Source organism: Larus michahellis, chromosome 2 (assembly GCF_964199755.1).
Source record: "Larus michahellis chromosome 2, bLarMic1.1, whole genome shotgun sequence".
NCBI classification, from domain to species: Eukaryota; Metazoa; Chordata; class Aves; order Charadriiformes; family Laridae; genus Larus; species Larus michahellis.
Window position 1 is genome coordinate 21572383 of NC_133897.1, and position 14126 is coordinate 21586508.

Consider the following 14126-nt stretch of genomic DNA (forward strand, 5'->3'; position numbering starts at 1 on the left):
ACTCATTGGAAGCAGGATAGTTAGACCACTAAATTTCACCTCTTTTCTTACTAGATTTTCAGTCTAGAATTGAAAGGAGTGCATTTATAACATGTATATACCTTTCACTATAATGCTGTGCAGGTTTTCCAGCTGAAATGTCTCAGTCTGTAACTTGCGACCTGTGTCCAAGTACCCCATGAGGAACTCTGCTAAGTATGTTTGAGATTGTGGTGTTTCTGGTACCTTTTCTAGGACAAGCACAGTTTCTGCTGTTCTGTGAAGTGGTAAAGAAGTCCTTTCAGCTCAACAGTACATGTGGATGTTGCAGATCTTAGAAGGCTTTTGGGGATTATGCCAAAAAGTCCAATGGTATTGTCAGTTCAGTGACAGAACTGAGCGCAACTGCTATATTGGTATGTGTATCAGGGCCAAAAGGAGATGAAGCCTTTTAACTTTTTGGGCTAACATCTCCCAAATGTATTTCTTAAAAGATTGATAAAGGGACAAGGAAATGGCAGGGCTTTGGCCAGATGTGGACACAGCTGCATGTGATCAAAGCAGGAAAGCCACACAACTGCGTGCTGCGTGCCTGAACCATTTGTATGCAGGGCCAACTCGTACTCATGGGGACTTGGGCTCCTTTATACTCCATGTTTCTTCCCCTTCTGTGTCCTCAGCAGATACACATTTAGACCAAGTACTTAAGTAACGTTCTGTGTTAAAAAATAGTATATTGACACAATCAAATGATGGCTGTAAGTGTTGGGAGGTTGAGCTGTCTCCTTTCTTAGGATAAACCATATAGTTTGCTTCTAGAAGGCTTGTCTTCTCTATCGAAATTTCATACGCAATGAAGACTGTACTGCAGATACTGTGCTTCTGTGAAGAATCTAGACACCATACCATTATTTTGATTTTATTGCAGCTTCTTCAATAAAATAGCCTCGTTCTTAAGGCTAAATTTGAACTGAAATGTGAAAGATCCATGTGGGGTGGCTAGAATTGAAATGAGTTCATATTGGATACTTCCCTGAAGAACCCATTTCTCCCCATTGTGTGCATTTTAAGGTATCTATAATGCACTACTAAAATTATTTTTTGCCTTGTATGCATACAAATATTATTGCGTATATACAGCTTAGCCGTCCATTACAGCGTTTTCTTAAAATTCTGTACAATTGGATTTTGTTTAATGTGTGCTCTTTCATGCCAGAACCAATGACTACAGATTATTCCATTATATACAGTGGAAAATGCTTCAGAAGTGTCAGTTTGGAGATTTTGGTAAAAATGTAGGTTTTGCAGGTGAAAAATTGTCTTTAGTACGACATCCTTCATAATCTTTTTTTTTGGGGGGATGTAAAGCTCATCATTTTAACTAGGTCTTTATTCAGATTAGATTTAGTATTTTTAGAGTGATTTTTAAAATATCTATCAAACAAACATTTGCTGTGCCAAACATGTCTGCTGATCCTAGTTTATTTATTTATTGCCTCTTAGGGGAGTAACCTAAGCTTGTTCTTGACCTGCTAATAGAATCACAATGCACTTCTAAACCGTGCAACTCCTAAATGGTCATGACAAATTCTTCTCTGAATTATACCTGGATATATTTAATTTTCAGGCTTGCTTTATTGCACAGTGAATGTTACCTTACAGTATTCAGTGTTTTGAGGAGGATATAAAAATGGGAGGCAGGTTTCTGTGTTATATAGTCTCTTATTGCATCTGTTATGTGAAGAGTGCCATTTTGAATAACTTGTGTATGGGTAGTTGATACTGTGATATTTTTTCCCTTCCTCCCTTTGTGCAGAGTATTATATTTTTCTTTAATATGAGAAGTTATAGCCGCTGTCTTGCAATCCCCGTATTATGGAAGTTACACGGGACATAGAGTATTTGGACACTCAGTTATGCCTGACCCAGATGATGTAAAACTGAGAAAAAATGAATTCTATCAAATCAGTTGGAGATCATGCTAAAGAGAAAGCAGATTATGCAGAAACTGTTACAGGAAAACCACAATTAATATACGAATTTTGGTGTGTCCAGCTGCTGAAAAGCCACCAGATACAATGTAAGCATGTTAAAAAGCTGAGCAGACCCCTTTTCCCCCTGCAAACCTGAAGTTTTGAGTTAGTCATTTTGACCATATTTGCTTTCTGGTGCAAAAAATAGCAAAACATTTCCCCATATTCAGCAAGCTTTGGACCTACTAATAGCTCTTCTCAACTCTCCTAAATATTTTTCAATGTGTCCACTTAAAATTTTTATTAAATGTGGGAAGGAAAGGGAAATTAACTGCGCTGAAAGAATATAGCGTTTGCAATATTATCACAAAAATCCCCAAATGAAACCTTGGTGCTGCATTTCTGTCTGGCACTTTTGTAGCTGCTCTCTCTCCCTAACACGTGGTCCTTGAAATCACACGAGTCTGTTGTTTATGAATATATTTCCTGTGGCCATAATCTTCAAAAATGACCTGTTACTCTGAATACCCATTTTATAAGACTAAACCATTTGTTTCTACAAGGGTGAAACATCCTGAACTCCAAAAGTAGTTAGCATAAATTACAGGTAATCCTCAGCCATACAAGCCAGACTTCTTGGTTTCAGCCTGAACTCCAGCAATGCCAATCCAAATCTGAACTTTAGGAGCTCATATTTGAAATAGCGGAATGGAAAATCTTGAAGCTTTCTGTACTATTAACGTATAAAGAATTCTGTCTCTTGGTTATTATAGACTGAAAGCAGTTTGTGCCTTTGTTCTTAATTTTGTTTTTTCAAATTTTCAGACCTTAACTAAGTCAAATGCTGTATTTGTCCTCCTCTTTGAAATATTTTGAAGTAAGCTCAAAGGACATTGTGTTTGGGCACAAGTACTTAAAATTCTTTGAAGAGGTTTTTTAAGAGTGCACGTTCCTTATATCTTTGCCTGATTGCAAAACTGTGTAGTGGTGAATCACGTTGCTAGACGAAGTTAAAAATCATGACCTCTATAAAATGAGAAGTATACAAGCTACAGTTTGGAAAGAAATAGAATGTTAAAACGATGGTTACCCCAACTGGTCCTGTAATACCTCCTTGCTTGTTTTACAGAAACAAACCCTGTGACACTCTATCCATCGGCATAAGGATATCTTTCAGTTTCATTGCAGCTGGAGTCAATGACTTCGTACTGAAAAAGGTTGGTTCTGAGACTACAGACCATGGCAGTTTTTAGCAGTAAGGGAACATTCATGTTTGTGTAAATACGTAGCCATGCATACTTGTAAGTAGAGAGATGTATCTATGTATGCACAGATTTAACCTTCAGCTGACACAGTATGCAAAGCATTTAAGGAATCTTATATGCTTTGTGGAGAAGGAATACTTCCTGAAAAATATACTAGCAGTTACATCTACTGGAAAATGAGAGTAGTGTGGTTTTTTTTTTTAATCAAAAAGCTCTATTATTGGACCAACAAAATAAAGTTTTGTGATAACTGGTTTTGGAGTCAGTGGTGCCTTGAATCTTAGAGCTGGGCAGTTTTCCCATAACCCTAGAGTCAATGTTCCCTTTTTAAGCCTGTTAATTTTACTAAATTACTTATGTTATGAATTAACTGCATCACAGTATTTTAATTAAGTGTGTTCATAGCCATTTTAAAAATAGTTGACTGGGATAGGTCATTTAATTATATTTTATCTGTAAGAAAGCATTAGCTCTGCTGCGGCTGATAGCTAACAAGGCCATCTGCAATGCCTTTCAGTTCACTCACACTGAATTGTTCAGATAAAGACTGTCAAGTGCTGCCTAAATAAGGAAGGAGCCTTGGTAGAGTTAAGTGCGGTGGAGGACACAAATGAAGCATTGATTCCAGGCATGCTGTAGGGTCTGAGCCGTTTCCTGCAGCGCTGAACCTTTTCAGAGTTTTCATTGTTGTTTTCTGCAAAGTATTAAAATGCGAGTATCTGTCATTCAGGATTTCAGGGAAGATGAAAATGAAGATGGGGAAGAAGAAGAAAGGGTGAGTTAAACCCCAATAGCTTTGAAAAGTACTTATTTCCTTATATTGTTACCCTTTTAGGACAATAAACCTGGAACGATTACCTTTCTCCTACAGGTCTTCCTCAAGCCTGTTATTGAGGACAGAAATATGGAACTGGCCCGAAAATGCAGTGAAATAATAAGTGATGTAAGTGGAGGTGACTGTTTGCATCCTTAGATTTGCGTTCCTCTTTCCAGTGGCTTTATATTTACGATACATATTTTTTCAGATATGTCGAGTGCAGCATGTGCCTATCTAAGGCTCCAATATAAAAGCACACAAAATAATAGAAAAGCAGAGCCTTCTCTGGTACGTTAAATTGTCAGCCACAAAGGGATGAGCTTTTCAGAGCATTTGGACGGTACGAAGCTTAGGCCCTAGGAAGCATAATGTTGTAAAAGTGGGTATCATGCGGAGGATGTCGCCCATGAGAACACATTGGCTGATTTCATCAGAAAAATGTAGTGTTTTTTCAAGTTATAGCCTAATCTTATAAGGCTTGATTGGTTAGAACAGAACTGGGTGCCAGTATACGTAGTTGTAAGGAAGGAGGACAAAAATAAAACAGATGAATTTTGAGGTTATCTGTTGGTCTGTGGTGATAGATGCTCAAAACTGCATAGCATATTATTATTGACTTATAGGAAGAATCCACTGAAATGCTAGAATATCTTTAAAAATTGTTTAGCTAGAAAATTCTTGACTTAGTTACTCTAAATTTTCAAACCTGTCAATCAGATATAAACATTACATAAACCCCATCGATCAGATCCAAGACATTTTACATTGGAGTAGATCCAATTGCTTCAATGTAACAGCATCAGGTTTACCTTGGTGGAAGTTTATTTCTGTGTCCCTCTGGGAAAGTGTGTTTGAAGAGTAAGTTTGTCCCTTCATGTGAATGGGAGGTAGAGCGATATTTCTCCTGCGAGGCTGGTGGCTGTCAGCAGAGGAGACATTACTGAGGAGAGAGGGACTTGCTTTAACAAGCGTTCTTCAAAAAAATCAAAGAATGACATCTGGCTTATGTTGTGTTGTAATCTGATATTTAGATTTGGGATGTTATTGTTCAAGGTGAATGAGTATGTTGATTTTATGAGAACATCCAGAATCTACACTTAAGGTATAAATTGTTAGGGGTTACGAATCAGAAAAGAATAGGTAACTCAGAAACAGTATCTGGGATGTGTGGGTGTTACAGTGCTGGCTTGAAAGTGTGACTTGACAAGGTCAAAGTTTCCTCTTTGTCCATACACCATCTGGTATCTGACGTTTTCACAGAAAGAGTGCTGAAAATTGGATAGATCCTTAAAAGAAGCTACCAAGATGGCTCTCTTGTAATCTCAAGCTACTTTAGGTAGTAGCTATTAAGTATTAATATTTTTACTGATGGTTATCTACATGCTTTCTTTGGGAAAAGAATAGCATATGGTACAATAAGTGCCTGTCAACTCATGTAAAGGCAAAACTTAAAATGGACTTGCAGCACTTATCTGACACAAAATACATTTATTGCTTCCACGCAACTCGTTTCTAAACATTGTTTCTGTTCTTAAAGGCAAAAACTCCTTGAAAAATGATGAAGAAATATTTTCTTTAATTGAAAAAGAATTATTACAGTGCTGTGTACCCATTAAGAGTAATATTGGCTGTGGCTGTTAATTAACTGATAAATGGAGTGGCTGTACTTTCTCCGATTTTCTCCTGGGGCTTGGGAGCTAAGATGAATAACTAAGTCAAGCAAAGTTTCTGAAGCCTGTAATGGTTCAGGGATGTGGGCTTTTGCTGAAAACTTGTGATGCCTTTATGTTGCAAATGTGTTAAATTTTCCTTGAGATATGTAAAGCATAATGGCAAGGTGTCATTAGAGCTTTCAAGGCAGTAGAAATATGTGATGGTCCAGACCAATTTAATTTCAAAGAAGAGACTCTGTGTTTAAAAATGGCATCCAGTTGTGGGGCCTTATTTAGCCTCTGCTGAAATCAGCAGGTGTTTGTTCGTTGGCTTGAATGGAATACGTGTATGTATAGGGGGTGAATGTTGTTTCCCAGAATTTTTGCTGTAATTGGAATTTCTTATGACCAGCGAAGTCCTTTGTGCGGGGGGGTAGGTTCCTCACCCTGCACGCTTAATTGTGGAGGCCAATAAACTGCAAGGGGTTTGCATTCTTGCCTTTGATTTTTGACTCATCAACGTTCAGAACTTTTTAAAATATTCTTTATCCTTTTTAGCATGAATCTTTGCACAAACTGCTGTTTGTGTGGATGCGTCATTGGTGTACATCTGTACATTTTCTGTGTACAATGGGGCTTGCAGTTTGGCCCTAAGATGACCTTGGGACAGTAGCCTGTGTCCTTGCTGACCACGAGACTGGGGGATTGTCCTTTTCTGCCGGTGGAGCTGTCAGCACAGCTCCTCCATCAGAACGCAGCGCCAGGAGTGCTCATGGCTGAGATACGGGGGTTGCATTACACTTGCCCTACATTCTTTGCAGGCTGACTTTAATTTGGCAAGATGGCTTTTTAGAAGTGTTACAATGGCAGCCCTTGGTGCATGTGTAACTGTCAGCCTTGAACTGTATGTAGGGGAAGTTGTGAAGTGTTTATGTGCTCCAGTTCTTGAGGAAATCCTCATTTTCATTTGAGGTTGGCAGATGTTTATTCTGTGGCTGTGATACCCCCTGGATTGTTTCTCCCTAAAACCATTTCATTTAATCTCCCTCCATTATGCAATCTTATTCGACAGATGTTTTCAAAACCGTCACGTGTGTTTGATTTATATGAATTACCTTCTTTTCCACGCCTTTTCTCTTCCATATTGAAACTGAGCCTGTCCATTTGCTTGTATTACTTACATTTTGATATATTGTAATCTCTTTGTTTTGATTGTGTGGTGTGATGTTGTGAATACTGTCATAAGTAGAGAGGTGAATTATTATACGATTAAAATGATCATTGACTTAACTATCATAATCCTTTTTGGTAGAGAGGCAGATGCTCTGCTTCTGAAGATTCTGCTGAATTTTGTTAATGTATGGTAGCAGTGTTTCTTTTCCCCTATAGCAAAAAGTAGTACTACTTGCCATTTAACCGCCCTTGTACAGGGTCCAACTTTGCTTTAGCGTGTCTCTTTGTTATAAAGAAGGGCCAAAGAGACCTAGAGTCAAGTGCAGAAAGAAAGCGCCTTTCCACTGATATAAATGGCTTGTGACCCCCTAATTCCTCTGGGCTCCCCATCACCCATCAGAGCCTCTAACTCGGGACGACTTTGAGGTCCAAATTGATGGAGAGTAGTAAAATACTGTGGGGCAATGATACTGTATGCTTGCCCTGTTCTTATACGCTTCTCTAGGTTTCTGTGGCCACAGAGGATTTTTTATTAGATGGATCTGTGGTCTGACATAGCTCAATCTTATGATAGATTATAAATTAAGAAATGTAGGGTTGGAAACGGAATCCTTAGTGGAAAAAAGTTCCCTTTTGGTCTAGCATAAGAGCTAGATAAGAACATTCAGATGTTTTTGTGGCTTTTCTAAGTTTAAATGGGTCTTTGAGAGATGACAGCTCTGTAATGGATGCATGATGACTGTCAACATAGTTACATCACTGATGTCAAGATACCAAGAACAGTTTTTTGAGTATACTGATATTAAAGTTAGATTAATTCGTGTCCCTAAATACAAAGGAAAGGTGGCTGCACAGATTCAGCTGTTACCATCAGAGCCTTCCCTTTAGCCCCCCCTGTGTTTCCCCCATGAAAACCCATGGAACAGGCCATGGTGAGATGAATTTTCTTGGCAAGCCAAGAAGCTTCAGCCTAAAGATTGGATGCCCTTGTTTCATCAAGTTGATCTTGCCGTATAACATCCATCAAGAAAAATATGCAATTTGAAGCTTACTGTTTTGGTGGTTGTCTAGGAATTTTAATCCACTTTTACTGGATAGCTGTGCTTCTGGTCGGAGTATTTTTATCATGAGTCAGGGAGAAGAAAGGGATCAGGAGAGAGCTAATAAAAATTGGGCCTCTAGTGAGCTATTGGACTTCAGAAGTATATCAAAAGAGCAGTGGTGGCTGCAGGCCGTCATTTGCAAATTTTTCCTATTTGTTTTTTTTTTGCGAGGCTTACCAGATCTGCTCAACCTAAACAGCGTATTTTGTGGTGAAGGGTAAGTCACTCACAGGCAAAATTTCCTATTCAGTATTTTAGACGTTTGAATTTGTAATCCCAAATTTTGAAGAGGAGCATTAACTTCTCTGCATATTCCTTCCAGCTATTGGTTATGTTCAGTCATAGCCAACCTCTTAAGTCTCTAGCTTACGTCATTTACAATAAATACACTCTATAAGTGCAGTTGTCATGACTTCATTGTACTTGTCCCATTTTATCTCCCATCTTTCTGATTCCAAGTGATGCAGACACTTCTGTAGCAGAATGGAGTGTGTTGGATCAGAGTTTGACCACACATTTTATCACATGTCCTCTCTAAATTGCTCATTTGAGCCTATGTGCGTTTTGTGGCCTCTGTGGGTTACTATAACAAATGTGAATAATAAAGGAATAAGGAGGTGGCATTTGTCTTATACTGCTTTCAGTTATTTTGAACGCATGATTTCTACAGCAGAATGGCTTTGATTGTTTCGTCTAGTTGTGTCATGTCATCCCCACCCCCCAGTTAAGAGATACCTTAGGAGGCTTTCATGTTTGATTTTGAAATGTGATTATTGCTTTGTAATTAAAATGGATGTAATTACAGACAGCCCTCAGTTATCTGTGGGTGATTTATCTAAGCTGGGAGCCACAAGACTCCCATCTCCTCTACGAGAGTCTCAGCTTTACGGGAGTTCCTACTGGGAATTCCATCAAACTTAACCAGTAGACAGCTCTTTAGATTTCCCACATCACTTCTCAGCTGTACCACTGTGAATGACCACAATTCTGTGAAGCTTTTTAAGTTATTTTTTAAAGCTGTTTATGTACACATTCTCCGCCCCCCAGCCTTGCAAGTACATGCATGTGTGCTGGTACGCGTGTGCAGGCTGACAGTAAGCGCCTGCTCATACTTATCATAAAACTGCCCTTATTTTGTATTGCTCTGTGATTACCTAGGAGTATGGTGTCACACACAGACTACATGAACTGTTGGATTTGTGTGTCCCTGAGTAAAACGATGATATACAGTAATTTTATACCCATTGTTCACCAAAGAGTTTTTATTTAGAATACACTGTAATCCACAAAGGTGGACAATATGATTCGGTAATGGGGTGTAGATCCCTTCAGTAGTCCAAACCTGGATGAGCTCAATAGTAACCAAAATTATTTCCTGTGTGAAGATTACGTAGCCATCAGTTTGAGATGAATTTGGCATTATCTAATCTATTTTGTGGTGGGCAAAACGTTTGCATCAGAAAGTACAGGAGCTGATTCTGTGTAAGCTACCATCCTTCTCATGAATTTTCCAAGTCCCTGTAGAGGAGCTTAGGCAAGAACTTGTGATATCCATTAAGGATTCAGAGAAAGAGGAAATTAAGACTGCATATTTCTGTACTGCTCAGATGCAGATCATATTGCTTCTGTCAGTGCTTGTCAGCAAGTCTAGAGTGCATAAATGCAAGCTGCTGTTGTGCAGAATGTGAAAATGAGGTTAGAGAAATGGTAGTAGATAATAACCGTGAAAGCTTAATACTAAATAATTCAATTTACATTGAGCTAAACCATTCTATGCACAAAGAAAGAAATGTTACAAATAACCATGTAAGGCTATCCATGTAAGATGTCTATCTTTAAAATGTATTTAGTCCATCTCATCATAGACGTTCTGTTTTCTTACACAATGAAGATCCCTACGCGTTCACCGTGTCCACGGGCTTCATCCTCCTCATGGTCTCACTAATACAAACCGTAGTTCTGACTTCATCAATGGGCATGCGATTATTTTTAGATAACTGCTTAGTACACCTGCCCACATTGTTTGCCCCATGGTAAGAAAAAGGTTGGTTGTTTAAAAAAAAAAAAAAAAAGGCACTTTTGGTTTTTTTACCCCCAAAATACATTGTGGTGTTTTGCGTCAAAAATTGTTTCTGATGAGCATATATATGACTTAAGAAGTGGCTCAATTTAAAATTGAAATTCTCTTAAACTCTGATATTACCTGCATGTGATGACTGTTGGGGTGCTCTGTAGGTAATGATTTGGCAGTGGCCTTCTGAATTTCTTCATGTAACTCTCGGATTCGTAAAGCCTTTGGCAGTGGCTTTTGATCGTGTTACACAGATTCTGCGCCTGCTAGGTCTGTGTTAGAAGTTAGGTTAACGATTTTATCTTTGAGATCAAGGAGAAAATACTTTATTCAATTCTCCTTTCTTTAGAGATACTAGAACGTCTGCAGACAGTGGTGAAAATGTGTTGTAGATGTAGGAAAAAAAAATATCTTTTTCCTCTTTATTATTAAAGAGTTCTGTGATCCCACAGCCCTGGTACTGTGTGTGAGAACTGGGTGTTTCCCTGTGTGGCCTAATTTGATCCAGCCTGAGGTGTTTGCAAGCCACCCAGGATAGTATCCATAAGTATTACTACAACAACAACAACGACAACCAAAACAATAATAGAAGTAGTCATTGTTTGTTTTTCTCGTTGTTTATTTTTTAAAGAACAATTAAACTTTTTTTCTCCTCCTTGTAGATACACTATAAAGAAGAATTTAAAAAATCTAAGGGCAAGTGCATATTTGTACCTGACACCCCACAGCTAAAACATGTGAAAAGTCTCGGTGCTTTTATTTCTGAGGTAAGACCTAAAAAATTGAAGAATTCTCTTTGCTTCTTATGCCTTGTAAAAACTCTCTGAATTGAATATGGTGTTTTTTAGCAGGGGAAGGATGGCTTATTTCAAATAATAATTCTATTTAAAGCTGAAGTGACTTAAAGCACTGAAATTAGTGTAAACTGTATATATGAGCAATAATAATTTGGAATTATGCAACACTTTTATTCTGGGATTCAAAGATGTTTTATAAATGGTTCTGAGGTGGTTTTAGCCATCCCATTTTATGGATGGATAAACCGAGGAATAGGAAAAGGATTTCTTCTTACTTTTTCTGCAGTGATGGGGTTTTCAAATTATACCTGCATGCAGTTTCTCTGCTGCCGAGAATTCACAGCCTGACTGTCAAACAGAAGGCGGGAAGGACACTGTTACCATGTTATCACCCCTGTCCTCCTTCAGCCAGGGGACTGGGGCAGAGATGTGCACCTGCAGGTCTCCTGAGCACTTGCATGCATGTCTGCCTACCCCGGTCAGAGTTTTTAGGTCTTCGTGTACACACAGACACAGAGCTTTGGTGGCAAAGCAAGAATGTCAGCTTCCAAAATGCCAGAGCAGAGTTCATTGCCAGCTCTTCATATCCCAGGTAGAAGGTGTCAGAGGATTGCATCCCTGATTATTTTCCACATGTGAGAACAACAGCAGGAGTTTTACCTGGCAAGAGAGATGCTTCTGTTAAGGAACTGCTGGTTCTGAGTAATTTTTCTGTCACTGTGACCCTTGGAAGACTTAAATTTTTGGTGCCTCAATTTTTTTGCGGCCTTTATGATTATGATAAAGAACATCCCAATATCCCTGTCTGGAGTTATGTAATATATATACATTCTATACTCTGTTTCTGATGTACGTGCTTGCTGTGTGGCTACATTCAATATAAATGCATCTGATGAATATTTTTGTTATATTTATCTTTGTATTTTCTGAGGAAGAGTGGCGTGTCCCAAGGGGTATAACTGTGATGAAATTATACTTTTAAAGAGACAGACCACCGTAGTCTACAAAAGTACAATATGTAGGGAGTATTTATTGAAGCCATCTGTCTGATTCCAAAGAAAAGCTGCTGATTATTAATCAAAGATTTAGAGATATGAAGGAATTTCAAAATTAAAAAACCTGTATGTTTTATGGTATCATGCTGTTGAGCACTCTGGTGCTTATTGCAGCATTACCTGAAGCCACTGTTGTGATGGATGGTTTATCTTGTAAGTTACTGACCTCTAGTGTCCCATAACCTGTTTTTGCAAAACTTGAACACCGAAATTCTTAACAGCATCTATTGCAGTGAAAAAGAGCCCTCTGTTTTGGGAAACAGCAAATGTTACAGCAAATTATTGATATACATAATATATATGAGAAACTAGTTTCTAATGAACAGCTGTATATCGCACAGTAAATAAATGAAATTAGACAATATAATTTAAAATGTCTTTGATATTTGCAATTACTTTCACAGCAATACTTAACATGATTGTTTTATGAATTTGAAAAACTTAGGTCTGAAGCAAAAGCCTCCCAGATTTTGAACTTTTATTCTGGTCTGTATCATAAAAACATTTTTGTGAGGAACTGCTAGTACTGAACAGTGAAGAAAGTACGGGATAAATAAAAAGTAATTTAAAAATAAATCTGTAATATGAGAACATTAAATAGAAATGGTGGCAGACATGGTAACTTGAATGTTCCTGTCCTCCTTGATTACATTTAATCACTACTACTTATTAATCGGTAATTTTTGTTGGCCTCCCATTGCTGCCATTGCAAAATTTGTGAAAATGGAAAGAAAAAAGATAAACTTCATTTTTTTTGGAAATGATTTAAAAAAAGATAGAAAAAATAACTGCCTTGCCTTATTTTTTACTTCCCCGCAATAATTTATTTTAATTAGGAGATACTTTGCATTGCTTTGTGAATTAGAAACACCTACCTAAAGTATTTTAAAGTTATTTAAAGATCTGTTTTTGCTTGAAAGTTTATGACAGCATTAGATTTTTCCAGTTCTAATGGTCTATGCCAATTTATTTAACAGAAATAATAGGTTTATGATTACTGTATCTTAATTTCTGCATTATATGTCAACTTTTTCTCCCCTCCAGGTGAAGTATAAAGGGGCTGCTAAGAAAGACCTTTCCAACTCTCTCTATCAGCAGATGCCAGCCACAATTGACAGTGTGTTTGCAAAAGAGTTAACGCAACTTCAGAGCAAGGTACAATTTTAGAATCTCAAAAATGATTTTTAGAGTGAGTGTTTGACAGAATATGACCAATTTGTACAATATGTTTGAACAGATACTTGAATGCCTGCTTGATTTATTTAGGTGAATTTATCATCCCAAGTTTATGACCATAACTTCTTAACTGCAAGAACTACTGACTTCTAAGATGTTGACAATCTTACTCGTTATGTTTATTAAATATAAATTTTAAAACTGCTAGTGCATTCATCAATCCAATGAAATCCATTAGAAATACGTCAATGCAATAAGGAATTACCGAATTCAGTGACATTGCACTGCATTTATAGTATCTTATGTAACAAGCATTTCAATTTGGGTGTTGTATTAGCTTTATAGAACGTTTGATGCTGAAGGGAAAAAAATAAAATACTTTAATGACTTCTAAAGGCATTTACTGGCAACAATAAATGTATTTCTGATTGTCTACATACTACCACTCATAACAAATTTTATAGAATTAAAAATATAAAATCAAGTATATTGAACGTAGTGTAAAACACGCAAACAACAAGTAAAATAGTAAATTCCAGTTTGATTGCCTCCAGGGGCTTAAAAATATAATACCCTTAATGTACTCAGGTGACCCTTATTGATCTCAGTAGAATTGAGTATTAAGTATGTGTAATATGAATGAAGTTGCAGATTTTCATTGTTACTCATGAGAATTACAGCTGATAGATGGTCATGGCTTTCTGTTCACCAAGCATTTCCACATTTTTCTTCTTTTGTCTTTCTTCTCTCTTAAAGATACTAACTACATATAGTTTAATACAGCAAGTCTGTGAAGTGAACACAGTCCTAAATCCATATTATTGATTGTATCTCAATATGCATTCTTCTAATACAGTGATTTTTTCTTTTTCAAACAAAGGAAAATATTCATAAAAAAAGACAGCACGAAAATCTCAGGACAGGTTGTGAAGAAATGTTTTGGTTTAAAACAGTGTGTTAATCAAGGCTATACTTGATCAAGGCTATATCAAGCAAATATAATAACATAAAGAATATTTTGGTTTTCATGGTTTGAAATGGAACATATATACTCTCAATTTAAAG

General features: G+C 37.3%; 1 protein-coding gene across 5 annotated transcripts in view; it reads left to right on the forward strand.

The window, feature by feature from the left end:
* Positions 1–14126, forward strand: part of NEBL (nebulette) — a 274675-nt gene that overhangs the window by 176349 nt on the left and 84200 nt on the right. The window contains exons 1-5 of one of the 5 annotated variants that reach the window (XM_074574498.1): positions 2557–3169; positions 3948–3992; positions 4089–4160; positions 10696–10800; positions 12930–13040. The exons of 2 other annotated variants lie outside the window; for them this stretch is intronic. In XM_074574498.1, the coding sequence (XP_074430599.1) occupies positions 3035–3169; positions 3948–3992; positions 4089–4160; positions 10696–10800; positions 12930–13040 (468 nt within the window). In that variant the 5' untranslated portion in view covers positions 2557–3034. Of the gene's footprint in view, positions 1–2556; positions 3170–3688; positions 3993–4088; positions 4161–10695; positions 10801–12929; positions 13041–14126 lie in introns of those variants that run through there. 2 more of the 5 variants (XM_074574499.1, XM_074574500.1) reach the window with 2 other exon arrangements.